The 26092-nt window shown below is 37.6% G+C and overlaps 1 protein-coding gene across 2 annotated transcripts in view; it reads left to right on the top strand.

The window, feature by feature from the left end:
• The window catches only part of FMN2 (formin 2), a 399576-nt gene that overhangs the window by 328478 nt on the left and 45006 nt on the right, over positions 1–26092 (top strand). For both annotated transcript variants that reach the window (XM_024253038.3, XM_054560978.2), the window contains one exon: positions 24249–24398. In XM_024253038.3, the coding sequence (XP_024108806.2) occupies positions 24249–24398 (150 nt within the window). The remainder of the gene's footprint in view (positions 1–24248; positions 24399–26092) is intronic.

Below are 26092 nucleotides of genomic sequence, written 5' to 3'. Positions count from 1 at the left end.
GAGCCAAGATGGCGCCACTGCATTCCAGCCTGGGCGACAAAGCGAGACTCTGTCTCAAAAAAAAAAAAAAAAAAAGCAGCAAATAAACATAATAGAGAAGTAAAGTATGGGTATAAATGTCCCTGACCCCAACCAAATAATCAGGAATCCAGAGGGCTTCAGAATGAAGTTGGTAGAGCTAGTCAGTGGTTGGTTTTTATGGAACCCAATCCATGGGGGTGTCATTGCAAGGAGAAGAAGGGGAGTTGGGCTTGGGAAGGAGTTATATACTTATCAGTGAGGAAGGGTGGGTTAAAGGCTTGTAGGAGTGACATAAGAACTGAAGAGCATCCTGGGCAGAATTATTTTAGTGGCTAGTGCCAGTAGGTGGACCAACTCATCATGAAATGTTGTAGCTCAGCTTCTGCATCTTGACCTCTGAGATATTTTGGCTTTAATTGGCTTAGGAAAGGCTAATAGAGATCCTGACTTACATTTATACTGAGAGAAGGGCTTGTTACCTTTGGGTGAGAAAGAATATGAGTACACATGATTAAAGAAATAGAGGGGCATCTTCAGGCTGGACCAGAGAACATAGAAACTCAGTCAAAGTGCTCCAGCAGCTTACAATGGTGTCTCCTTGGTGACATTGTCTTTTCATGTTTGGACATCATAGGAGATGGGCCCTGTAGATTCGGACTAGAAGCCAAAGAATTTTTCTTTATGTTATAAACTGCATTTGTGTCTTCAAAAATGTTAGGATGCCAAAGAATCTAATTAGCTTGCAAATACCTCTATGGTAGTGCTTGTTCTCCGCCTTAACAACTACCATGAGGCTCCTTGCTCACTCTTATAAAAAAGGTATTCCACTCAGTATGGCAATGCTATGCGGTTTTCAACATGCCAGGAATATCTTACAAATATTGTTGGGCTAGTGAAACAGATTTATCCAAGCACTGAAGGAACATTTTAAAAATGCCAAATAGTATTGTGATTATTATTATTTTCTTTTTTTAGCTTCACAATCTCTGAATTTACCCCAGGGTGAAATTTAGGTTTGTGTGGACTTGGTTGTGGTGAGTGCCTGCTATGTGTGAAAGGGAGCTCTGTCATAGTTCTGATTGTTAATGTCACAGAAGCTAAGAGTGGATCGTCTATGCCCTTTGTATCTATATCTAAGATGAGGAGGGGCTGCAGGGCTTTGGAGACCTTAGCCCGCTGGTTCTCCCCATGTTCTGGTGATGAATGGGTAGGGTCATTCTTAGTACCCATTTTGCAGATGAGGAAATGAAGAGAGAGAACTTCACGTCTGCTAAATGACTTCACCAGTATTGAGGAGTGCGGTAGCACAGAGCCGAGAATGGAATTCAGGCCTTCGTGAAAGCTGAATGCTTTGTGAGTAATAGTCTGCTCTGCAATCCTGGAATTCAATTACAGAATTTTAAAGCCAAAATAATTAATAAAATATTGGCGTTTGTAGGGATGTTTTGCTGCTATTCAGTTCTGCCAAATAATAATTTGTCCCTTTTTTCTTATCATGTTTCTGCCCTTCCTACCATCTAATAACCTTCTAAAGATAAAACTAGCAACAGATGTTAAAATACTTTATAAACTGTATGGCAACATGTAAATAGGAGATATTCACACTGGTATTATTTACAAGTATATGTGTTTTGTTGCCTTTAATTATATCAATGAAAATGTAAACAGATGAAAACAACACAAATGGTACTTGTAAGCTTATAAAAACCGACTATTTTGACCCTGTGGTGGGAGAGTTTTATATCTAGAAGTGGAACCCAACTATAATAGTAAAGTTTTTTTTTAAGACAAGTGGGAAATAGGTCATATATCAGAAGAACTTGGTTGCCTAGGATAACTTTATACATCTTTCTGAAAATTGCATTTGAAAATAAATGTCCGGCACTAGAAATGCCATCATCTCCCCAAGAAACAACCTTAGCATTGATGCAGCTTAGCAGAACTTACATAGCATTGACCACAAAGCATCCTATTCTGAAAAAAAAATGGCTAGAAAACTTTTTTAAAAATATGTTGAATAGCAAAGACTTGGAACCAACCCAAATGCCCGTCAATGATAGACTGGATAAAGAAAATGTGGCACATATACACCATGGAATACTATGCAGCCATAAAAAGGATGATTTCATGTCCTTTGCAGGGGCATGGATGAAGCTGGAAACCATCATTCTCAGCAAACTAACACAAGAACAGAAAACCAAACACCACATGTCCTCACTCATAAGTGAGAGTTGAACAATGAGAACTCATGAACACAGGGAGGGGAACATCACACACCAGGACCTGTCAGAGGGTGGGGGCCTGGGGGAGGGATAGCATTAGGAGAAATACCTAATGTAGATGACGGGTTGATGGGTACAGCAAACCACCATGGCACATGTATACCTATGTAACCTGCATGTTCTGCACATGTACCCCAGAACTTTAAGTATAAGAAAAAAATAAACAAAAAAAAATTGAAGTCTCCACCTGATGTTGGTAATCTATCATATGTGTATAATGATTCTTGTAATATCTAGATTATGTAGCACCTGCACTCTATGTGTAAAAACAATACTGTTAGCATCTTAGATACTCAGCTTCTGAGGAAAGCATTAGTCATAATACACCTAGAAGGTAGTAATGATAAGCATTTAATTAGAAGTAGGCCTGAAGTTTGCAGTGCAATACAGTAAGTATTTACTGAGTGATTAATATGAGTAAGGATGTGATAGCTGCTATAAGAGCTGCAAAGATACATCTCTGTCCTGGAAACACTGCCAGCTTCAATGAGAATACAACAATGTTAGATATATTCCTTTTGGAAGATACCTTTCCCCCAGATATTTTCATTTCACAGCTTCTCCAGCCTCCTTCAGCTTCTGTTCTCCCCCTTTGCTTTTCTGTCTCAGTTTTCCTGCCTAGCCCTAAATTCACAGAGTAAATCCACCAGACCTGAGCCCCTTCCTCTTTCTGTATGTGAAACTACTCCTGCACACATCAATCTCCTTTTCTACCACCAGTCTGGGGGAAGTAACTCCTCCCATCAATATCTCATCTGGATCCTTCTCTCTCCTGATTTCAACTTCTCCCTTCTAGCCATTAATACATTTACTTTGTTATTATCATCAAATAACGACTTAACAAAGAAACAAAAAGCAATTCCTTGCCTGTACATTCCCTTTCCACTCTTTTTTTTTTTTTTTCTTTTGAGACAGAGTCTTGCTCGTCACCCACACTGCAGTGCAGTGGCAATCTTAGCTCACCACAACCTCCACTTCCTGCGTTCAAGCGATTCTCGTGCCTCAGCCTCCCAAGTAACTGGGACTACAGACATGCCACCACCAAAAATTAGACACTGGCTAATTTTTATATTTTTAGTAGAGATGGGGTTTCACCATGTTGGCCTGGCTAGTCTCAAACTCCTGGCTTCAGGTGATCCTCCCACCTCAGCCTCCCGAAGTGCTGGAATTACAGGCAGGCGTAAGCCACCATGCGCCCAGCCTCCCTTTCCATTCTTTGTAGCCAACCTTCTCCTCCTCATTCCATCTGTACTTATGTCCCTTGTTGATATTTATGTTATTTAATCTTGCCTCATTTTATGATTTTGTAGCCTGTCTTTTAGGATGTTTCTTTATTTTATTGGTCTTTGAAAGAACCAGAAATTTTGGTTTGTTGATTATCTCTCTCTTCTTTTTTTTTAAGTTTTTTTTTTTTTATTGGCTTTATATTTCACAAATTTCTGCTCTTTAATATTCTCTTATTTCTGCATCCTGTCTCTCTTCTTCTGGCTTTGTCCATTGTATGAATAGTTCATTTATTTTTAATTTTTCTTTTTTTAAAATCATATACTCAGAGCTCTAGCTTTGCCGTTAAGTTCACTTTAACAATATCCCACTAGTTTTTAAATGTAGAATAGATTTTATTGTTGTTCAGTTATAACTTTGTTATTTTCTCTTTAGCTGATGAGTTACTTATGTGTATATTCGTTGTGTCTGTTTCAAATGCATGGGTTTTGTGTGTTTGCTTTGCTGGTAATTATTTTCCTATTGATTTACAGTAAATTGTATTACACTTAGTTTGGGATCTAGTATGGAACCTGTTTTAGTAAATATTTGTATGTCCTTGAGAAGAATCAGTTTGCCGTGTGTGTGATTCTATGATATATATTCTCATCTGCATATTTTCTCACCCTTTTACATCTCTGAGACTGGGGTACGTTTTATAGTGGATGGCATCTTATAATCGATGTGGGCCCGATTTAAAGTCAGCTTCTTCCAGAGAGGATTTGGATTTGTATGTGCCATTCAACTGAGGACACTATCAATGTGAAACTACTTTAATTAAATTCCCTGCTTTAGCTTGAGAGGGTTTTGTTTTGTTTTTGTAGGGCCTGGTACTGTGAATTCAGATGGAAAACCTGCATGATTTCTGTCTGGCTTATGAGTCATATTTGCAAGGGAACTTTTTTTGGTGTCATCTGTTTACCCAGTGCCAGAGTTGAATCAAGTTTCCTTACTGTCCCTTTCAGCATGGGAATTTCTTTCTCATTTTCTTTTACGTGAGTCCTTTGGTATCTCAGTTTATGGTTTGCATATGGGAGCAACTCCTCTATTAAGACTCTTCATATTGAACTATTTATCTTTCTTAGTGGTACGTAAAATATTATTTTTAAAATCCATGACTTGCTAAATGAGTGAAATACAGCATATTTTAAAATAAAATTTATTTATCGTAAATTTCAAATCTACATCATTACTAATTTGTAGAATCTTCTACTATAATGTGAACATTTGTTTCATCTAATTCCATGACATTTTCAGACAATATACTTTAAAACTGTATGGTTCTTATCATCCTATCATCCTGATGGAAAGTTCTTTTTTAATCATTATACAATGTCCCTTTTTATTGTCATTAATACCCTTCACCTTATAATCCTCTATTGATTAATGCTTCATCACTCTTTCTTTTCACATTTTCCTGGCATATATTGTCCATCTATTTATTTTTACTTTTCTGGGCTATTGTGATTAAGACATGTCATTTGTAAGCAGTATTTATTTTATCTGAATTTTTATTTTGATATTCAATCTGATAGACTTTGTTTAATAGTTGTTTTAAATTCTTTTATATTTATTATGATTTTTTTTTTTTTTTTTTTTTGAGATGGAGTCTCACTCTGTCGCCCAGGCTGGAATGCAGTGGAACAATCTCGGCTCACTGCAACCTCCACCTCCCAGGTTCAAGCGATTCTGCCTCAGCCTCCCAAGTAGCTTGGACTACAGGTGCCCGCCACCATGCCCAGCTAATTTTTGTATTTTTAGTAGAGATGGGATTTCACCATATTGGCCAGGCTGGTCTTGAACTCCTGACCTTGTGATCCCCTCACCTCAGCCTCCCAAAGTGCAGGGATTACAGGTGTGAGCCACCGCGCCCGGCCTATTGTTGATATATTTTTATTTATTGATATTAACTTATTAGTGTGTTTTTAAGTTTCCAAACTTAAGGGATTTTCAAAGTTCCCTTTCTTAATTACATAAAGGTTACATAAAAGAAGACTATCTGCATAAGAATAATTCTTTGCATTTTTTGAGATTTGCTTTATGGTCCAAAAGATGACCAACATGTATAAGTATACACAATGTTCTAGTGTTGGATGTAGTGTTCTATTTTATTATTTTAAACTGACTCTTAAATATTCAGTATCTTTCCTGATTTTGTCTGCTTCTCTCTGTCAGTTACCAAGAGTGTATAGTAAAGACTTATAGCTGTGCATGGTGGCTCACGCCTGTAATTCCAACACTTTGGGAGGCCGAGGCGGGTAGATCACCTGAGGCCAGGAGTTTGAGACCAGCCTGGCCAACATGATGAAACCCCGTCTCTACTAAAAATACAAAAAATTAGCTGGACATGGTGGCGAGTGCCTGTAATCCCAGCTACTTGGGAGGCTGAGGCAGGAGAACTGCTTGATCCTGGGAGGCGGAGGTTGCAGTGAGCTGAGATCGTGCCACCGCCCTCCAGCCTGGGCAACAAGAGCAAAACTCCATCTCAAAAAATAAAAAATATAAATATAAATAAAAAGACTTATAGGCAGATATGTCAGTTACTCCTTACACTTCTGACATTTTTACCCTGTGTATTTTCAAATGCTTTGGTTTTATGCATACAAATTTAGAGTTTTTCATCTTCCTGGTTAAACTAAATCTTGTTTTCAGTGCTATCTCTTTTGTGGTAATGTTTTTTGCCTCAATTTGTACTTTGCCTTATGTTAATATTGGTACATATCAGCTCTTTTTGGTTCACATTTGTCATAGCACTTCCACAGTTTTACTTTCAACCTTTCTGTGTCCTTATGGGCAAAAAAGAAAGTTTGAGGGTTATTCCTCAAATACCTGAGTGCATCAGTCCCAGTTGTGTACCCAGAGTGGGTGATTGCCCACTACAAGCTATACTTTTGCCAGGATTCCATTACTTCTGACCGTGTAAGCTCCCACAGTAATGGAAGTGGCCATGCGGAAGCTGTGGGTCTCTGGAAATCAGTGTCTCCTCAGACCCTGTGTCCTGTGGCCCTCGAGACATCTGAGTATTTCCCTTTTGCACTATACAGTCCACTGAGTGATGGCTGCGGGTTTCTTTGTAGAAGGACTAGGGGAAACATTACAGTGTATCCTTGCTACCACGTTTCAGGGTCCTTCCTCACAGGGATGCAATTCCTTTGGTCAGGGGGTACCTGGATCTGAAATTGGCTCAGTTCTGGAAACTGATCAAGGAATCATGATTTTCTATAGAGCAGCCACCTGTAGCCTCCTGTTTTCCCACTCTTGCCTTTTTCTGTGGTCATAGAGGTTGAGCAGCACACTTGTCATTTGCCCCTAAGGATGCTATGGTCTACTAACCATCTCCACAATCCGCTGAGAGTCAGGCCTCCTTGGCTGCCCCTTGGCTTGTTGGTTATTATGGTACCTGGGCTTCTGGTCATTGAGCTTCACCACTTGGACCCTATTATTTAGGATCCTAACATCCCAGTGGATTTTAGTGAGCCCAGCTCTGTGACCTCTTCCTACAGGGAAGAGCTCCAACTGCACTGTTCAGTGATGCTGGTACCCGTCTTCCTGATCATTCTTTATGGCCTCTGGGTGGGGCCTCTGGGAACTTCCATGGATAATCCTTTGCTCAGTTTTTCTGGACTCACACAATGCATGCTGGTGTTCCTACTTCTCTCAGCTTCCATATTCCTTCCTCTTCCATCTGCCAGGGCAACCCCAGCACACCTACTCCTCTTTAAATTGGCTATCACTCAGAAGAGACCTATAAGAGAAGAACCTCTTTCTGAATCGCTCCACTACATGACAGCTAATTCTTGCATCACCTTCCGTATATAATCTCTTACCCCTTTTCAGGCCTAGCACTTCCCTAGCTGGGTCTTCCAGGGATGTCTCCTTAATTGTTGTCCTGTTGTCCTGCAGCCCAGCTGGTAGCTTCTGAGGGGCCATTTGTTGCAAGGTGTGATGGTGTTCACACCAGGACATTTTTACTAAAGATGTCACCTGAGCTAACCTGATAAAATGTCCTGGTGTGGATGCCATCACAGCTGGTGTGGACACCAGGATATTTTATCAGATTAGCTCTAGTGATGTCTTTAGCAACCGCATAGCCACCGTGTGCCAGAGACTGCCAATGCCCCACATTCCCACACAGAACAGGGGACCAGTGAGAGAACCTGTCCAGAACTCCATCTCAGTCCCAGTTCTCGCAGACTACTTGTGCTCCTGCTGTTAGTTCAGGTTCTACAAAAAGCAAGTGCCTAGATTGGATTTATTTGGAAAAACAGGAAGGGAGCCAGAGGAAGCTGGGACAGCTGTTAGACCTGATGCAGGTCCAACCTCCATGGAGGAGAGGGAAGGAAGGAAGGTTGGGTGAGAAAAGTCTTGGACTGCAGTGCAATTATAAGAAAGTTTTGTCGAAGCCAATGGGGAGTCCTTGAGCCAAAGTCCCCTTTAGAGGAGTCTTGTGTCTGTTAGGATTGCACTTGTATCAGTATTCTTGAAGCTCACTCACTACCCTGAAACAAACCTAGAACTCCGTGCAAATGAAGTGATTGGTTTCAGAGCATGGCAGCCAAGGCCCTTGGTCAACTTTTTTTTCCTGCAATTGCAAATGTGGAAGGTCTGAAAGGTGTGTACCTTTCAGATGGTACACATCTGATGCCATAGAAATGATACATTTTATTTCGTTTAATTTTAATGTCTACCTTTAAATTAACAATATTTATTTAACATCTTTGTCCCTTTTCCAGATAATATAACACGTTCAAATTACCTAATTTTTATTGCCACCATTCTACAAATTGTTGACCAATAATTTAGGTCTGTCTGTTTTATTTTTGTGAAAGATGGGAGATCTGATGTCTATGTTTATGTTCATTTTTTCTTAGAATGGACATCAAATTTTCCAACACCGTTTGTTGAAAAAACTATTCTTTGTCAAAAAATAGTTGACTATATTTGTTTTGTGGGGGGTGGGGGTTTGGCCTGGCAATAAATAGTTTAATTTTTCTTGTTTCATTTTTAATTATGACCAATAATTTTCAAGTTTATTTCCTTGTTTGTTTAAATACAAATCTAAACCACAAGCAGGTACAACCAAGACATTTTATCTCATATTTACACTCCTGTCAGATCCTCTTCCAATTTGATGACCACTGACCAGGCTAGCAGGGGATGGGAGAACATTTTCTTAGGTAGCAGTGTTGTGAGGCCTGTGGTGGGGGTGGGGGGAAATCAAGGACAAGGACAGGCCCTCATACCTGTCTCCATGTTTACCTGGGACCAGGATGGGCAGGAGACACCAGGTCATGGCTCCTGAGCACCAGCTTCCTGGTTTGAAGAGACAGAGAGTGAGAACTGGTCCTGCATGGGGAGAGAGGAGAGAGCCACCTACTCCTCCTGTGGTTGGCTATATTTTTATGAGTCTACTGGGCACTCTGCTCTACAATTTCATTGATCTGTCTGTCTGTTCTTTTGCCAGTACCATGCTGTCTTGATTACTATAGCTTTATAGTAACTCTTGAAGTCAGATAGTATCAGTCCTCCAACATCATTTTGCAGTATGGTGTTGGCTATTCCAGATCTTTTGATTTTCCATATAAATTTGAGAATCAATTGTTGATATCTACAAAATAACTCATTAGGAAAGTGATTGGGATTGCAATGAGTCAATTAATCAAGTTGGGAAGAACTGACATCTTGACTATTGAGTTTTCCTATTCATGAACATGGAGTATCTCTATTTAGTTCTTCTTTCCAAAAATTGATTTCTTTCATCTGAGTTTTGTGGTTTTCCTCATATAGATCTTGTACACATTTTGTTAGGTTTATACCTTAGTATTTTATTTTTTGGTGGTACTGTAAGTTATATAATTTTTATTTCAAGTTTTAATTATTCAGTGCTGGTATATGGGAAAGCAGTTGAGTTTTGTATATTGACTTGTATCCTGCAACCTTGCTATATTTGTGTATTAGCTCCAGGAGTTATTTTGTAGATTCCTTGGCATTTTCTACATAGACATATTAATCTTCAAATAGGGACAGTTGTATTTCTTTCTTTCCAATGTGTATATCTTTTATTTCCTTTTTTGTCTTATTGCAATAAATATAAGACAAATATACGCTGACTATAATTGTCTGATTCCTAATTTTAGGAACTTTTCTTAGTTACTTGATCTTTGGGATTAGCATGGGTCTCAGCTTACATTGTCCCTCAAGGCCAGTCAGTACCTGAAAATGTGTCACTTAGATTTTCAAACTTCTCTTCTACCTTTTGTGTGAACTAATACTTGTTCTTGGGTTGAATTACCTTTTTTTCCAAGAGCAATTGGCTGCTCTGAGGTCACAATTACCCTGAAGGTGTAAGTACCACAGTTCTTCATTTCAAGATAAAAGAAATGCCAGTTTATCCTCTTACCATTCTGAATTCCTCTGATTTTTCCATTGCCTACAACAAAGTGAGTGTTGGCATAAAAATATCTTTGTGCTTTTTAGAAGACATGGAAGATCCCTCAAAGGCTTTTTTAATAATAAGTGAAAGGGGATTTATTCTTCCTTATTGGAGTAATAACATTTGTTACACTTTATATAAGTTCCTATGGAGGGTGGGGGAAGGAGGTGGAAATGAAGATGATGATTTAGGATTCCAAAAATTGCAGTTACTTGTGGAAGGCTTTAACTGAAAATAGATCTTCCTCTTGAGATTTTAGTTTGTTCTGAAGAATAATATTACAAAATCCAACATTGCACAATAAAAAACGCAAAAGCAATGGAAGATTTATGATGATCATCCTTTGCAGTTCGTTTAAACTGGTATGCTCTCTTGGCCTCGTCTGTCATACTGAGATGCTTTATGATCTTCGTTCTGCCTGTATGGATTAAATTAAGTTATACATGTGCAATTCTCATTCTGCCTATAAAGTCTCATTTAGTACTCAGCCTTTTTTGCTGTACTCCCAAAGGACAATGATATTGAGAGAAGAAAGTAGAGGAAAACATCACAGAGGAACCAGAGAGGAAGGCAGAGACCCCCAGGGTGTATTTAGATTGGGCCAGAACTGAATTGCTGACTCGCCAAAAGGTCAGTCCAATCATAGATGTGTGCATAAGAAAAGACCTCACGAGTCCCTTCATGTCTACCCTTCAACATAAACATCACAGTGTCTCAAAATAGCCAGAACTGCTGCATTGACAGTTGAGATAGGGAGGGAGGACATTGGTCCCAAGGCCGGTTGGCATTCACAATAGAGGGAGAGGAAATTAACAAATGATCTGTTCCTGTCTACACAAAGCTTGGACACCCAACAGAATGTAAAAACAACTCAGATCTGAATCGTGATGTTAGTTTTACTGACAACTACAGGTATATTTGTGGTGGGAGGAAAGGGAGGTTGAATTAAATGAATTTATTTCTTTCAGCATGTCTCTTTGCTTAACTGTTGACTCTGATATGTCTGTTAAACAGGTGGCAGGAAGCTCTGTGTGTCTGTGTACATACATAGATGTACATGAGCAGCATGTCATGAAATATGAAATAGAGTCATATGAAAGAGTCAAAACTGAAGGATATAATTTCTGATTGTCCATCTTTTATGTGATTTCAGGGAAAAAGATTATATTTTTATTTCCATATAAATAAAATGAGAAATTCTCTTGGCAGTAGCTACTGCAGACTTTCTTCTGAGCCAAGTGAGACAGACTCTATAGATAAGTAGGGAGAAATGGGTAAGGGTGATCAGGCCACTCTGGCACTGGCTTGCTGTCCTCTTGGAGACCAGACATATTGACATCGGTTTGAATTTATATAAATGCCGTGAGTTATCTCACACTTATGTGGGGATATGGGAATGAGGGAAAGGAATTGCTTTCCTTAACTTCTCTGTATGAAGAATAGATTCCTTGTCTTATCACTCCAAATACACCAGGATGGCTAAAGAAGGCTCTTTTATTTCTGGCTGCTACACTGATAACAGAACCTTCACTCGTAGACCTTACTGTGGGCCTGGCATCCCCATAAGGACTCTCACAGGTGTCTGATTCGGTAGGAAGTACTGTCATTCTTTTATAAATAGGGGAACAAAGCTCAAAAAAGTTATGTCGACAAAGCTCCACCACTCTGGGTTAGAGACAGAACTAAATCTTAGTTATCCATATTCAAAGTCCACAGAAGATATGGCTTGAAGTTAATAGACTGCTTCCAATACATAGTCAAAAACTTTGCCTCCAGAAATGTCTAGGCCCCTTGTTCGGGAGACAGTCATTCTTTAAGTAAACATTCATCAAAGAACTCCTGTGTGCCAAGCATTGTTCAGGTGCCTGAGAGTAAAGCCATGAACATAAATGCTAAAAATTCCTTAAAGAGGTTAAATCCTAGTGGAGGGAGGGCCATAGTTATCACACATAGAAAATATCTTGTGTTTCTGATGGCAGTCAGTGCTGTAGAGAAAAGGAAGGAATATTCAGGGGTGGCTGTTGTGGAAGGTTGGGCCAAGTGTTCAGCTTTTACTTTGGCTTCTCATGAGGATCTCACTAAGCAAGGATTTGAATGAGGTGAGAGAGAGATAGAGCCATGAGACACTTGGGTGAAAAACATTCCAGGCAGATGAAAAACAAGTATGGCATCAAAACATCATGCTCTGTGAGGCCAGAATGACAGAAGCAAAAACCCGGTAGGTAAAGATGGGATATTACTGCTCTAGTTGGAATGGGAAGCCTCTCTGACATCAGCTAGCACAAAGTAAAGTAAAAACACTTATGATTCTGAAAGTCAGCTCATCTTTAGGTTACTACCCCCACCCAGGTTGCTTTTGTGGATCCATTCTTTTTTTCTATACCCAGAATCATTTCCGGAGCTCCCTGCCACACATCAAAAGGTGCTCTCTTAGGTTGTTTAGATATGCTTCTGGTTGTTGTAGAATAAATATGAGACAGTGCTTATCATTTTCTGAACAGGATCATGAAAGGGTTTACCCTGATCAGGAAAGGGTTTCTCCTTCTTGAAGCATATATTTGGTAAGCAGAGAAACTGTTGAGAAGGAGATCCAAGATTGAGAGCATATGGTAATGTCTGCCAGCACGTGAACCTGAAGGAGAACATGGTGAATGGCTTTGTTCTGTAGCTTGACTCTTTGATTTGTTGACCCATTAGAAATGTTTTTCAAGCAAGTCATCAACCAGAGCTTACACTTTTCTTTGTCTTCACTCTGCCATGAGTAGTGCCTGGCATATAGTTACTACCTGCTCCCTGATGAATAAGGGCAAAGCTGTAGTGCCCTCTTCTAAGACTACAATGGAGTAAACACCACTAAAATTACTGGGCTTTAATTCAGGATTTTAAATAATACTTGAACAGGAGTAAATCCTGCTCATAGATGGGAAATAACTATTGGTCACAATGTGCTATTTAAATAGTGTTTCATTTGCAGAGAATATGCTTCTCCAAAGAGATCATAACTTGTGGCAAGAAAATGCTATTTTAGGATAATTACTAGCACCTCTTTTGGTTGTAATAAAAACCAAATTTTGAGTCATTCTTTACGTGCACAATTCCCAGACAGAGAATTGCCTTAAAAACAGATGAGAAGTTGAAACGAATATAAAATAGTTCTCGGTTTGTGGTATGGCCTCTTTTCAAGTAAAAAAAATCAAAGCTGTCTATTTTTATTATCTGTGGAACATAAGTCATCGTTAAAAACAATATCCAGTAGAAGTCTTTAAAGCAATATTCTACCCTCTTAAAAATATTTCTAGAATGCCATTTTAAAAGATGTGTATAGCTATTACTTTGTGGTACCAATGTTGTGTGTGTACGCACTTGTGATTTTTAAAAATATTACTCTATTATGGAAAAGTTAAAATATGTGCAAAGGTGAACAGAATAGTACAGTGATCCTCCATTTTATCCATCACTCAACTTCAACAACTATCAATTTGTAGTCAATTTGGTTTCTTTTATAACCCTACCCACTTGCCTCCTCCCATATTATTTTTGAAGGAAATCCCCAACAGATATAATTTCATCCATATATATTTTAGTATGTTTCTCTAAAAGATACCGTTTTATTTTATTTATTTATTTTTAAGATGCAGTCTTGCTCTGTCACCCAGGATGGAGTACAATGGCGTGATCTTGGCTCACTGCAACCTCTGCCTCCCGGGTTCAAGCAATTCTCCTGCCTCAGCCTCCCAAGTAGCTGGGATTGCAGGTGCGCACCACCATGCCTGGCTAATTTTTATATTTTTAGTAGAGATGGGGTTTCTCTATGTTGGCCAGGCTGGTCTTGAACTCCTGACCTCTGGTGATCCACCCGCCTTGGCCTCCCGAAGTGCTGGGATCACAAGCATGAGCTACCGTGCCAGGCCCAAGATACCCTTTTTAGAAGAAAGCATATTCACCACCAGTTTCACTCCTAAAAAATAATTAGGCCCTAGTATCACCAAATACCAAGTCGCTGTTCAAAAATTCAATTAGTTCATGTATGTTACAACTGATTTTATTTTGATTACAGTTTGTTTTGAACAGGATATAGAGAAACACCAACCATTATAAGTAGATTATATCTCTTACATTTTTACAATAGGTGCCCCTACAACGCTTTTTCCCGCTTAAAATTGAGTTGTTGAAGAAATTAGATCATTTGTTCTGTAGAGTTTCTCTACAGTATGGATTTTCCTGATTCTGTCTCAGTTGTGTAGTTTCACGTGATACTCTATCTTGTATTTCTTTTAGATAGGTAGTTAGCTCTAGATAGTCGATCAGCTTCAGGTTTGAATATTTTGGCAAAATTACTTTATAGGTGGTATGGTGTGTTCTACCAAGAGGAAGCCTGACATATTTAGTTGTCCATTTTTGTGATGTCACCAGCCTTTGGGAATCAGTGTCTATGTGTCTTAACTCCTTATAATTCATAAAATGGTGACTTTCTATTTTGTTCTTAGTTATTCAGTGAGATACTTTTTCTTTAAAGAAAAACTTTTCCTCATTTGGCATAGAGTTATTCAATGGTATGTTTCCTATACAGGACATGCAGGATTCTTTTCTTTAGTTTACCAATTTCCAAAATAATGAGCAGCAGTATCGCTAGCACCTTCCACCGAAAATGAAGGAATCTTTTTTTTTCCTTAAGCATTGTAATGAACTCATAAAATTAAATGTATTTGATGCGTTTTACTCTTTTGCAATTATTATTGTTACTGATGTCCAAAACATTTCATCTTTTTTTTTTTTAATACAGAGTTTCACTCTGTTGCCCAGGCTAGAGAGTACAATGGTAAGATCATGGCTTACTGCAACCTTAACCCCCTGGGCTCAAGCAGTCCTCCCACCCCACCCTCCCAAGTAGCTGGCCAGGCGCACACCACCACACCTGGCAAATTTTGTATTTTGTGTAGAGATGAGGTCTTGCTATGTTGCTCAGGCTAGTCTCAAACTCCCGGCTTCAAATGATCCTCTGGCCTTGGCCTCCTTAAGTGTTGCAATTGCAGACATGAGCCACTGCACCTGGCTAAAATGTTCCATCTTGAAGTTCACTTTGAGTCCTTTTGACATGACCTTCTCTGCTATCTTCTTGGATACGACACTCCAGGTTCATTTTGAACAATTTTTTTCCTCGAGACCTGGATTGAGCCATTTCTTCAGGCAGCTCTGGATCTTTAATACATTGTGGAATGGCTAAATTGAGCTAGTTAACGTATGCATTACCTCACATACTTACCAGTTTTTGTAGTGAGAACACTTGAAATCTACTCTATTAATTTACAAGAATACAATATATTGTCATTAACTATTATTATGGTGTTGTATAATAGATCTCTTGAACTTATCTTTCCTATCAAACTAACATTTTGAATCATTTTTTTTATGATGTTTCTGTTCCATTGCCTTGATTGTCTTCAGTACAGGAGGCTTTTATAATACACATATAGGAATTTCTTGTCTTCCATACTTATAACTTTCTCTTAATTCTTTTTTTCAAATTTCTCTTTGATTTAAAAACTTTTCCTAATTTTATTTCTGTTTTCATTAAGACATTAGCTGTTGTGCTTATTAACTCTTGTGTTACTTCTAATTCAGTTTTCATGTGTGAAATGATCATTTTAAATTTCAAATTCTTTACTAAGTTCTTGTACCTCATGTCTGAGTTTTTAAAATTTTGAGTTTTTTTCATAGCTGTTATCATTTTATTAATATCTTTTAGCATGTTTTAAAACACTAGGCAACAGTCCTTATCTGTTCAGTAGACATGTCTTCCTGACATGTTTGTTTGATAGACATGTCTTTCTCTCATTGGTCTGCAGAGCCATTATTTTGCTCCTGTTTTCTTTCAATAAGTTTGTTTAGGAACCATTTGCAATCTCCTGTATTCGGTCTTTTCATCTCCTTGTTATTCCTTCTTTCCCACTTCTCTCTCTCTTTGTTTTTCTTCCTCCTTTCTTGGTTAGTTGAGGCATAATTTGTACACATTAAAAATGCACAAACCTTAAGTGTTTCTTTCAGTGGTTTCTTTTAAACCAAAACATTAAAACAGTTGTGTTTCCCAATATATTTACTTCACACTTCTCTGAAGAGGTGTTCATTGTTCTGATTTGTCAACATAGATTAATTTTGTTTATGCGTGGATTTTTATAAATGGAATCATATGGCGTGTATCATTTTGGCTCTGCTTTTTTTAGTTATTTTATTAGAGTAACTTCATATTGATATATCAGCAACTTCTTCCTTTTTATTGTTAAGTAGCATTTCATCATATTTATAGATCACAGTGTATCCATTTCCCTATTCATGGACATTTGGGTTTCCAATTTGGCGTTCTTATTAGCAGGGCTGCTGTGAACATTCTTATATGAGTGTTTTTGTATGCATGTTTCATTTCCCTTGGAATTAATAGGTGAGGGTAGGTTTTCTGAGTCATGTTATACATATATGTATAAATTTATAAGAAATTGTCAAACACTTCTCCAAAGTGGTTTGCCATTTTACACTCTCAAAAGCACTGTGTGAAAATTTCATTTGTTCTACATTCTCCCCAACATGTGAGACTTTATCAGTCTTTTTGATTTAAGCCAACTCTCATGAGTATGAAATGGCATAATGGTATATTTAAATGAAAAGAGTTTTTACTTTGCTGAAGTCTGATTTATCAAGTTTTTTTCTCTTATGGTTAGCCCTTTTTGTGTCTTATCTAAGAAGTTTTGTTTGGCCCAAGGATGTAGAGACTTTTTTAATGTTTTCTTTTAGAAGCCTTAGGTTTCTGTCTTCTACATCTAAATACTTATTTTTTTTTTATTGGAATAAGGATTTTTTTTTCCAAACAAGTATCACAGATATCCCATTGTTCTAGCACCATTTGATTAAAAAAAAAAAAAAAAAAAAACCTTTCCTACCCACCATTGAATTGGTTCGCCACCTTTTGTAAAAATTCAGATGACCTTGTATGTGCAAATCTCCTTTCAGGTCCTTATACCAATACCATACTCTATTAATGTAGCTTTATAATAACTCTTGAAATCAGATAATGTAAGTCCTTCACCTTTGTTCTTTTTTTAAAAAATGTATTTTTTTTTTTTGCTATTTCAGATGCTTTATATTTTTACATAAATTTTAGAATCAGCGTATCAGTCCCTTTAAAAAAAAAAAAAAAACTCTTGATTGGGATTGCCCTGAATCCACAGAACAATTTGGGGCAAATGGATCTTAACAATACTGAATCTTTCAGCCCAAGAATATATTAAACCTTTACAGTTATTTCAGCTTTCTTTAAATTCTCTCAGCAATGTTTGTAGTTTTCAGACTTTTATTTGATTTATTGTTAGATAGTTGATGTTTTATAATAGTAATACAAATTAGATTGTTTTAAAACATGTCTTTCCCCACGGGTCTTTTCCAGGGTGTATAAAAATACAATTGATGTTTAAATATCTACCTTGTATCTTATGGGATCAATATTAAGTTCACTTATTTAGTTCTGAGTAAATTCACTTATTGGTTCTAACAGGTTTTGTTATGTCTGTAAACTCCATAGTGTTTTCTAGGTATACAACCATGTTGTATATATATACACACACATATATACACGTATATGTTTTATTTCTTCCTTATTTTTTTCCTCTATTAACTGGCTAGAGATTTCAGTACAATGTTGATTAGAATTGGGAAGAGCAGACATCCTTGTTTTATTTCTGAACTAAAAAGAAAATATCAAATACCATTGAGTATGTTAACTGTAGGTTTTTCATAGATAGTATTTATCTAATTGTGTAAGTTTACTTCTGGTTAGCCTGCAGAGAGTTTTTTCCTTTTTGTAATAATAAACTCGTGTTGATTTTTGTCCATGTTTTTTACACTTAATAAAATTATATTTATTTTTCTTCTTTATTCTATAAATGTGGCAAATTACACTGAATGCTTTTCAATGTTAACACCAATTTGTATTATTGGGGTAAACTCCAATTTGTTATGATATATTATCCAGTTTGGAAATTGCTGCATTTGATTTGATGATGTTTTATTAAGGATTTTTTTTTTGCTTATGCTCATGAGGGATATTTGTCTATAGATTTATTTTCTTTCTTACATAATATCTTTTTTAGTTTTCCATATCAACATCAGGGTAAAGCTGGCTTCATAAAATGAGTTGGGAAGTATACTCTCTTCTATTTTCTGGATGAGTTAGTGTAAGATTGGCTTTATTTCTTCATCAAATGTTTGTTAATTCACTTGTGAAACAAATTGGGTGAGAATTATTTGGAGTGTGGAGATAAATTTGATTACAAGTTTATAAAAAATAATTTTCTATTTATGGAAACTAATTGAATTGTCTTAGATTTAGGGGTACTTATATTTTCTGTTTCTTTTGTCAGTTTTAGAAAGTTCTGTTGTTTAAGTAATTTGCTTATTTCACTTAAGGTGTCAAATCTACAGGCATAAAATTGTTTACAACATCATCACATTATCATTTTAAGCCAGTATGATCTATAAAGATGACTGCTTTCATCCCTAGTATTGACACTTTGCATTTTCTCTCTTTTTTTCTTAATCGGTCTGGGTAGGGGTTTATCAATTTTATTAAGCTTTTCAATAAACCAACTTCTGACAGAGTTGATTTTCTGTAAGATTTAGTTTCTATTTCTTTGTTTTGTGTTCATTTTTATTATTTCTATTCTTCTGCTAAGCTGGGTTTAATTTCCTCCTTTACAGTTTCTTGAGTTGGATGTCTAAATAACTGATTTTACACATTTCTTTTTAATATATTCATTTTAAAGTTCAATTTCTCTCTAAGTACTTGCTTTATTTGTATCCCATATATTTTGATTTTTTTTGTTTTTATTTTTATTTAGTTTCTAATGTTTTTTCGTATCTTTTAGGATTTCTTTTTGATCCATGGATTATTTATCACAGGTTTGCTTAATTGCCAAATTGGATATTACCTAGATATTATTTTTGTTCCTTCATAATTTAATACCACTGTGCTCAGGGAACTTACTCTGTATAATTTCAGCTTGAAATTTACTGAGACTTGTTTTATGACTCAGCATATGGTCTATGTTGATGAATATTTCATGTTCTCGTGTATATTCTACCATTGATCATAATGTTCTACAAATGCCAACTGGGTCAGTTTTTGATAATAATATTCAACTCTTCTGTGTCATTAGTGATATTTTAATCTAGTTCTCTTGACTACTGGGAAAGAGGTGTTAAAATATCCAGTTTGATTATGATTTTGTCTCTTTTTCCTTTTAGTCCTGCAATTTTTGCTTCATGAATTTTGAAACTGTCTCATTAGATGCATATCTTTAGGATTGTTATGTCTTCTTGATAATGTGGATGCTTTTATAATTATGAAATAACACCCTGGTTATGTTCTTTGTCTTGGAAGTCTACTTGGATAATAAAACCAGGCCAACTTTGCTATGGTTAGTGTTTTTATGTAGCTTTTTCCACTGCAGTATTTTCATCTTGCTCATTTTTATTTGAAATTAATTTTACTGAAATGTTAGGAGAAATAGATGCGCGAGGAAAACATTTCTAACTTCAGTGCTCTAGAGTTTCCTCTTTTGTTTCTTTTGCACAATGATAAGTGCATTTTACCTGCATTTTCTATTTTCTTCTAGAGTTTTTCCTGCACAGTTTGAATTCCACTCTCAGCATTCTCTCTCAACGCAGAGCTTAGCCCTAAAAGGGAATTTCTCTTGGGTCAGTACTAAGAGTTCGTACAGCTCAGACTGCTTTCAGCCCTTTCAGAAGTTACTATACATCCTTTCTTCTGTTCCATGCATTCAATTGTGTAAAACATCTTCCAGTTTCAGCACAGTTCTCAGGTTAGCCCTGACACTTTTCAGGAATACCTTTTCGTCATTTGAGGGTTCTTCCTGCTTTTAGGAGAGATTTCCTATTGCTTCCCCTTGCTTCCTTCTATACAGATGATGTTACCATGTGGGTTTTATGTTGTGAGTAGTTTGTCTTTAGCTGTAATTTTGAGTTTTGTTGGGGACGTTAGATACCTAGGTCTTTGTAGATATCTACCTGTTAGCTTTGATTTTTAATATTAGTTGCTCTTTCCATTTTTGTGTGGGATTCAGAGAAATTCCAAAATGATCCTGCTTCTGTAGCTATCATTTTAGAGCTGTGCAGGTACCTCGATTCCATTGCAGAGGAGTATATTTGTACTGTCTAATGTTTGTAGCAAAAGACGTGTGGTGTTGATCTTTCTGAAAAAGGACCATTTAAGAATCCCGACCACAGGGATGTTGATTGTTCAGTGACATCCAGAGTTATCTGTTATTATAATCACTGCATTTTTTTTATAACCGAACATCTTTTAACTACTACCTCTTCATGTGCCAGGGTCATTTCCGGGGAGTCTCACAGAAAAGCCTGTGTAGTAAGGAAGGTCCTAGGTAAGATGTCTGTCTGTTTTGTAGTGAATTCTGTATTGCTATATGGTGGCTGGGATCCTCCTGGTTTCAGATTTAAAAGAAGGAAATAATTCAGAAAAGATGGAATTTACCCGTCCCGCCCACCACCCAAGTGGGTCTCTTTCGTGTTATGCAAGTTTGAATTAACTGAGGACTGCCTAATGCTGGACAGGATTACATAACCAAAAATGCCTCTGGCATAAAAGATGGCTTGATAATCTGTAGAAATTATCGTCCTGTTATATGCTTGTTTTTTTTTTTTTTTTTTTTTTTTTGAGATGGAGTCTTGCTCTGTCACCCAGGCTGGAGTGCAGTGGCGCTATCTCAGCTCCCTGCAAGCTCCGCCTCCCGGGTTCATGCCATTCTCCTGCCTCAGCCTCCCAAGTAACTGGGACTACAGGCGCCCGCCACCACACCCGGCTATTTTTTTTTTTTTTTGTATTTTTAGTAGAGATGGGGTTTCACCGTGTTAGCCAGGATGGTCTCAATCTCCTGACTTCATGATCTGCCCGCCTCAGCCTCCCAAAGTGCTGGGATTACAGGCTGCTTGTTTTTTTTTTTTTTTTTTTTAAGTATTTACACTTGCTTTCAGGGAGTAGGGTGGTAGTGTACAGTTGAGATAGCACTTGTGATCCTCAGATAATTCTGGACACTCTACTTCACATACTCAAGTACACTTATTCTTTCACCATGGCCACATCCAAAGAAATAGCTACCAACAAAAGTTTCTTTTTATTGTGACTCATGCCAATAATCAGGTTCACATTTGACTTTAAATCAATTGTTGGACACTCATTTGGCTCACAGGTTCATCAAGTTTTGCGCAAAGAACATTTTTATTGAAAAATTTTTGCCTCTTGTAAAGTGAATACATATATTACTGCTTCAGTTTATAACTTGCAAGGTACTTTTATTTAATCTTCATGACAACCTTGAAGAGCAGGCATTTTTTCCACTTACAGATGAAAAAAACTGAGGCTCAGAAGTTAAATTAACTGCCGAAATCTGTGTGCTTTTATGTAACAGAGCCAAGAATAAATTATTGAGTAATCAGAATAATTATCACTAGTATCGGAAGCTTTTGTGCCTACTGGTAACTAAAAAAAAAAATCTTCAGAGAACATGATCACATGACGATCTGTTAATAAATCAGCCCCAATTGAATTAGTTATAATTTAGGGAATATTTTTAGGAAATATATATTTATATTTATTTAATATGCAATATAAAATATATAGCATATGTAATATAATATATGTAATATAAAATACGTTTGTTTTGTGTTGACACATTCAACAAACACTTTGGCAATTCATTTTTACCCATTGGACTTCAAAACAACTGTTTATGGTAATCTCTGTTCTACAGTAGAAAAGCTGAGGCACAATGATGTTAAATGGTTTGCTCATATAGCTGGTCATAGAGGCAGGATTCAATATTCCATGTCTTCTCATTCTAAATCTTACATTCTTTGCTTTTGATACCATGCTACCTCGTGATAAAACTTTCAAAATGTTGCAAGATAACTGACTGGTTGAACTAGCTATTGTAACTTACATATGGCTACCCAAACAGATGGGCTTGCTCTGAAATAATCCGTTTTATGAAGTTCAAAGACCAGAGCAATGATGAAAATGAATAAATGGATAGAAAAGACTTGAGACATAACTTCAGCCTAACAGGTCATACATTCTTTTTAGGTATGTGACGAAAATGACCAGTTTTCCCAGAAGGCATGTATGTGTTTATGTTTTCAGTTTTAATAAAATATGACCCAGATATGTCTTAGACTCTGTGTGTTCTCTGCCATCTACTCTCCGGGCAGTTCTGATGCCATCAACACATTCCACCAGACACATTCTAATGTCATTACCATAGCCCGTGGCAGCCAGATCCTCACATAGCGTATCCACTTCACAGCCTGACTCTTTCTCAGGTTTAATTGACTGTACTGTGCCATTTTTCTAGTAGGCTAACTAAGGAGAAAAATATAATACCTGAGATCCACACATTTGATTAAATCAGTCATCTCTCCCTAGAACTTAAAAAGCTGATATCCTGGGAATCTTGCTGCTCAGAGACAGCCATAGGCAAGTTTAAACACAGAGCTGATTAGTCCTACATTGGTAACCCACAGTCAAGAGTAGCTGTGAATGTTTGTTTTTTACGTGTGAATGCTCTGACTCTTTTACCTTCTGAGCAAACTCACCTTAAAGATCTCAGTATTTTAAAAAATTAGCCGGGCATGGTGGCGGGCACCTGTAATGCCAGCTATTTGGGAGGCTGAGGCAGGAGAATTGCTTGAACCCAGGAGGTGGAGGTTGCAGTGAGCTGAGACCACACTTTTGCATTCTAGCTCAGATGACAGTGTGAGACTCCGTCTCAAAAAAAAAACAAACAAACAAACAAAAAAAACTCAATATTTTAATGCTCATACTGTTTTTCATAATAAACATTTGAAATCAGCTATGGCAAGCTGAATACACACAAAGATACGTGTAAGTGTATATGTTAGGGTATGTATGTTTATATATGTATATATACATACTTTTGTCACTGAGCAAAATCAAGTTGCCTTTGATATTTCTACTTCAGAGTAGATCAAACTTGAGTTTTGTGGAGCAGAAATAGTGCTGGCCCTAGGCCAAAGAAAGAAAAAAAAGACAAGCTTATTTGCATGCCACTCCTTTGCAGCATCTCTGACCTTTCTCTAACTAGTTCTCTTGCCACGCGTTATCAACTGTATTGGTCAGGATTCTTCTCAGGGCATCACTCATGGGACTGGAAGACTTTTGTTAAGTCAGAAACCTACTAGTGATATGTTCTTTGTCAAATAACCACTTTGAAACTCTTCTGAGCTCCATATAGCTGTAAAATGAAGCAGCCTCTGAGTGGCACCTTCTGAAAACTGGCCCTGAGCAATCTACCGTCACAGTCCTAACTGCCATATTGGTCTCTACTCAATGATAGCACTGTGGTCTCTGATGGGAGACTTTGTCAGCATCTCTTGCTTTTTTTTTCTTTTTTATTTTTTTGAGACGGAGTCTGGCTCTGTTGCCCCAGCTGGAGTGCATTGGTGCAATCTCGGCTCACTGCAAGCTCTGCCTCCTGGGTTCACGCCATTCTCCTGCCTCTCGGCCTCCCAAGTAGCTGGGACTACAGGTGCCCGCCACAATGCCTGGCTAATTTTTTTTTTTTGTAATTTTAGTAGAGACAGGGTTTCACTGTGTTAGCCAGGATGGTCTCGATCTCCTGACCTCGTGATCCGCCCACCTTGGCCTCCCAAAGTGCTGGGATTATAGGCGTGAGCCACCGCGCCGGGCTGGGACTCTTGCTTTTATTCCTTCTAACAATGTAGGAAGGCAAATAGTGTATAAGCAATATAATATAAATATGGACTACATATTAGTTTGGGGACACATGGTTGATATTTCATTTGTTTAGGGTTTAGAAAGAAAATATAGGCCCACCACTTTCAATATGTCTCATCTTGATGACAAGTTCATTTCTGGAGTGTGTCCAACACAGAGTGATTAATTTTGAAATAGAATTGGTCAAGGGGTAGTTATTAGTACATGGAGGATTCTTGTCAGTTGCTACTATCTGTATCCAAAACTCTTAACCTTAACCCATAAGAGAGCTACTGTTGGTGCTTGAAGAGCTTGAGTCCTCTTGGTAATAATAATTGTGCGTGAATAAAATCAGCATTTGGATAGAGAAAGAATATCCCATATTGGAAAGTAATCATGGCTTTTATGCTCTTGTGTGTGTATGATTTGACAGCTTTTTGGAGACCACGGCATATTTCTTCATGAAACCAAAACTTGGAGAGAAGGAGGTGTCCCCCAATGCTTTCTTCAGTATCTGGCATGAATTCAGCTCTGACTTTAAAGACTTCTGGAAGAAAGAGAATAAACTTCTTCTACAAGAGAGGTAGGTATTTTCATTTGCACAATGGCATTTTAAAACTGGTGTTTTATTAGGTGTGGCACCACTGGGTTGCCAATTTTCGTAGCCTGAAGAAAAAATTAGATGGCCCTCAACTCGGGGTAGCAAGTTGAAGAGGATGCTGACATTTGGCAAAATTTGGAGTTTTAATAAGAAGAGTCAGCACAGAAGCTGGGATGCTACAGAGAGTAGCTAGGGTGCTGGTTTGCCAGGCCCACTGTTGGGTAAAACAACTTCTGTCCTGAGGAAATCATGTAAAAGTGACCACGTAAGAAGGCTGGAACAACCCTGCTGCAATGGCAGACCCACTCACTTCAAAGAACAGATAGCAAAGGCTAGAAGGGTAAAAGGAATAGTTTGCTCAATTCATGGGATATCGTCAGTTTGCCACTCATATCAAAAGTTCATCCAGATATTACCAAGAAACACAGATGTCAATATTTTTTAAAAGAACTTTCAAGATTCTTGTAGAATTGTGTGACACCTTCTAAAATAAATCTTTTCAGGAAGGGAAATGTCCCCTCTTCAGTATATGGAATAAAGTCTCTGTGATTATGAAATTCCATAGAGGCACATTACATATTAAGTCATGAAGAAGGCTAGCCCTCCCAGGGCGCCATCCCCAAATAGCTGCGTCTGGTGGGAAAATAAAGGGAAACATAATCTATACTATAAAACAAGCCATAATGCCAAACCAATCAGTATACTTCCTAACATCACTAACAGTAACTTTGCTTTAGATCTTTAGAAAACTTACATCCTGTGAGCCAGGAGCGGTGGCTCACGTCTGTAATCCCAGCACTTTGAGAGGCTGAGGCAGGCAGATCAGTTGAGGTCAGGAGTTCAAGACCAGCCTGGCAAACTTGGCGAAACCCTGTTTCTACTAAAAGTACAAAAATTAGCCGGGCGTTTTGGTGGGCACCCGTAATCCCAGCTACTTGCGAGACTGAGGCAGGAGAATCGCTTGAACCCGGGAGGCGGAGGTTGCAGTGAGCCAAGATCGTGCCACTGAACTTCAGCCTGGACAACAGAGCAAGGCTGTCTCAAAAAAAAAAAAAAAAAAAAAAAGAGTTACATCCTGAGAAACTTTGTTCACAAAATTCCACTGTTTTCTGCTTATTGTCTTCATTTTGGTCTGCTTACACATGATACCATGGTTGTCCACCTGGTTTTCAGTTGTAATTCAATTTTGATACCTCCTTAAATTAGATGAATTAATTGGTAACATTTATTGAGCCTGTAAACCATGCCAGACTTGTGCTTACTCCTATAATTAATTACTTAGATTCCATAGGTCTGTATAGAAGAAACTATCCTCAGTGAATAGTAGGTGGAAAAAGAAAAATGGTTTGAACAGAAGGAAAACCCTTTAACCATGCATTCTAAAGATAATGAGCTTATTCTGCTTCCAAATGCATCAGTAAGTGTTAACGTAAAAGTTGAGAGCTTTCAGTTAAATTATATGCAGCTGGCGTAGAAGAGATAATTGCTTAAAAATAAGCGTATTTGAATCACTGTTCTTTTCCTTCAGACTAACTCATATATTAAGTGATATTTACCAAAAACAGGCTTGCTCAGTTTGGAAGATTGTAAAGAGGAAACTTTTTTTTAACTTTAGCACGTCACACAGAACTTCCCTTCATGCCCTTCCCTAAGTCCCTACATTCCTCCTTTTACCT

Source organism: Pongo abelii, chromosome 1 (genome assembly GCF_028885655.2).
Source record: "Pongo abelii isolate AG06213 chromosome 1, NHGRI_mPonAbe1-v2.0_pri, whole genome shotgun sequence".
Classification (NCBI taxonomy): Eukaryota; Metazoa; Chordata; class Mammalia; order Primates; family Hominidae; genus Pongo; species Pongo abelii.
This window is presented reverse-complemented; position numbering and strand designations above follow the sequence as displayed.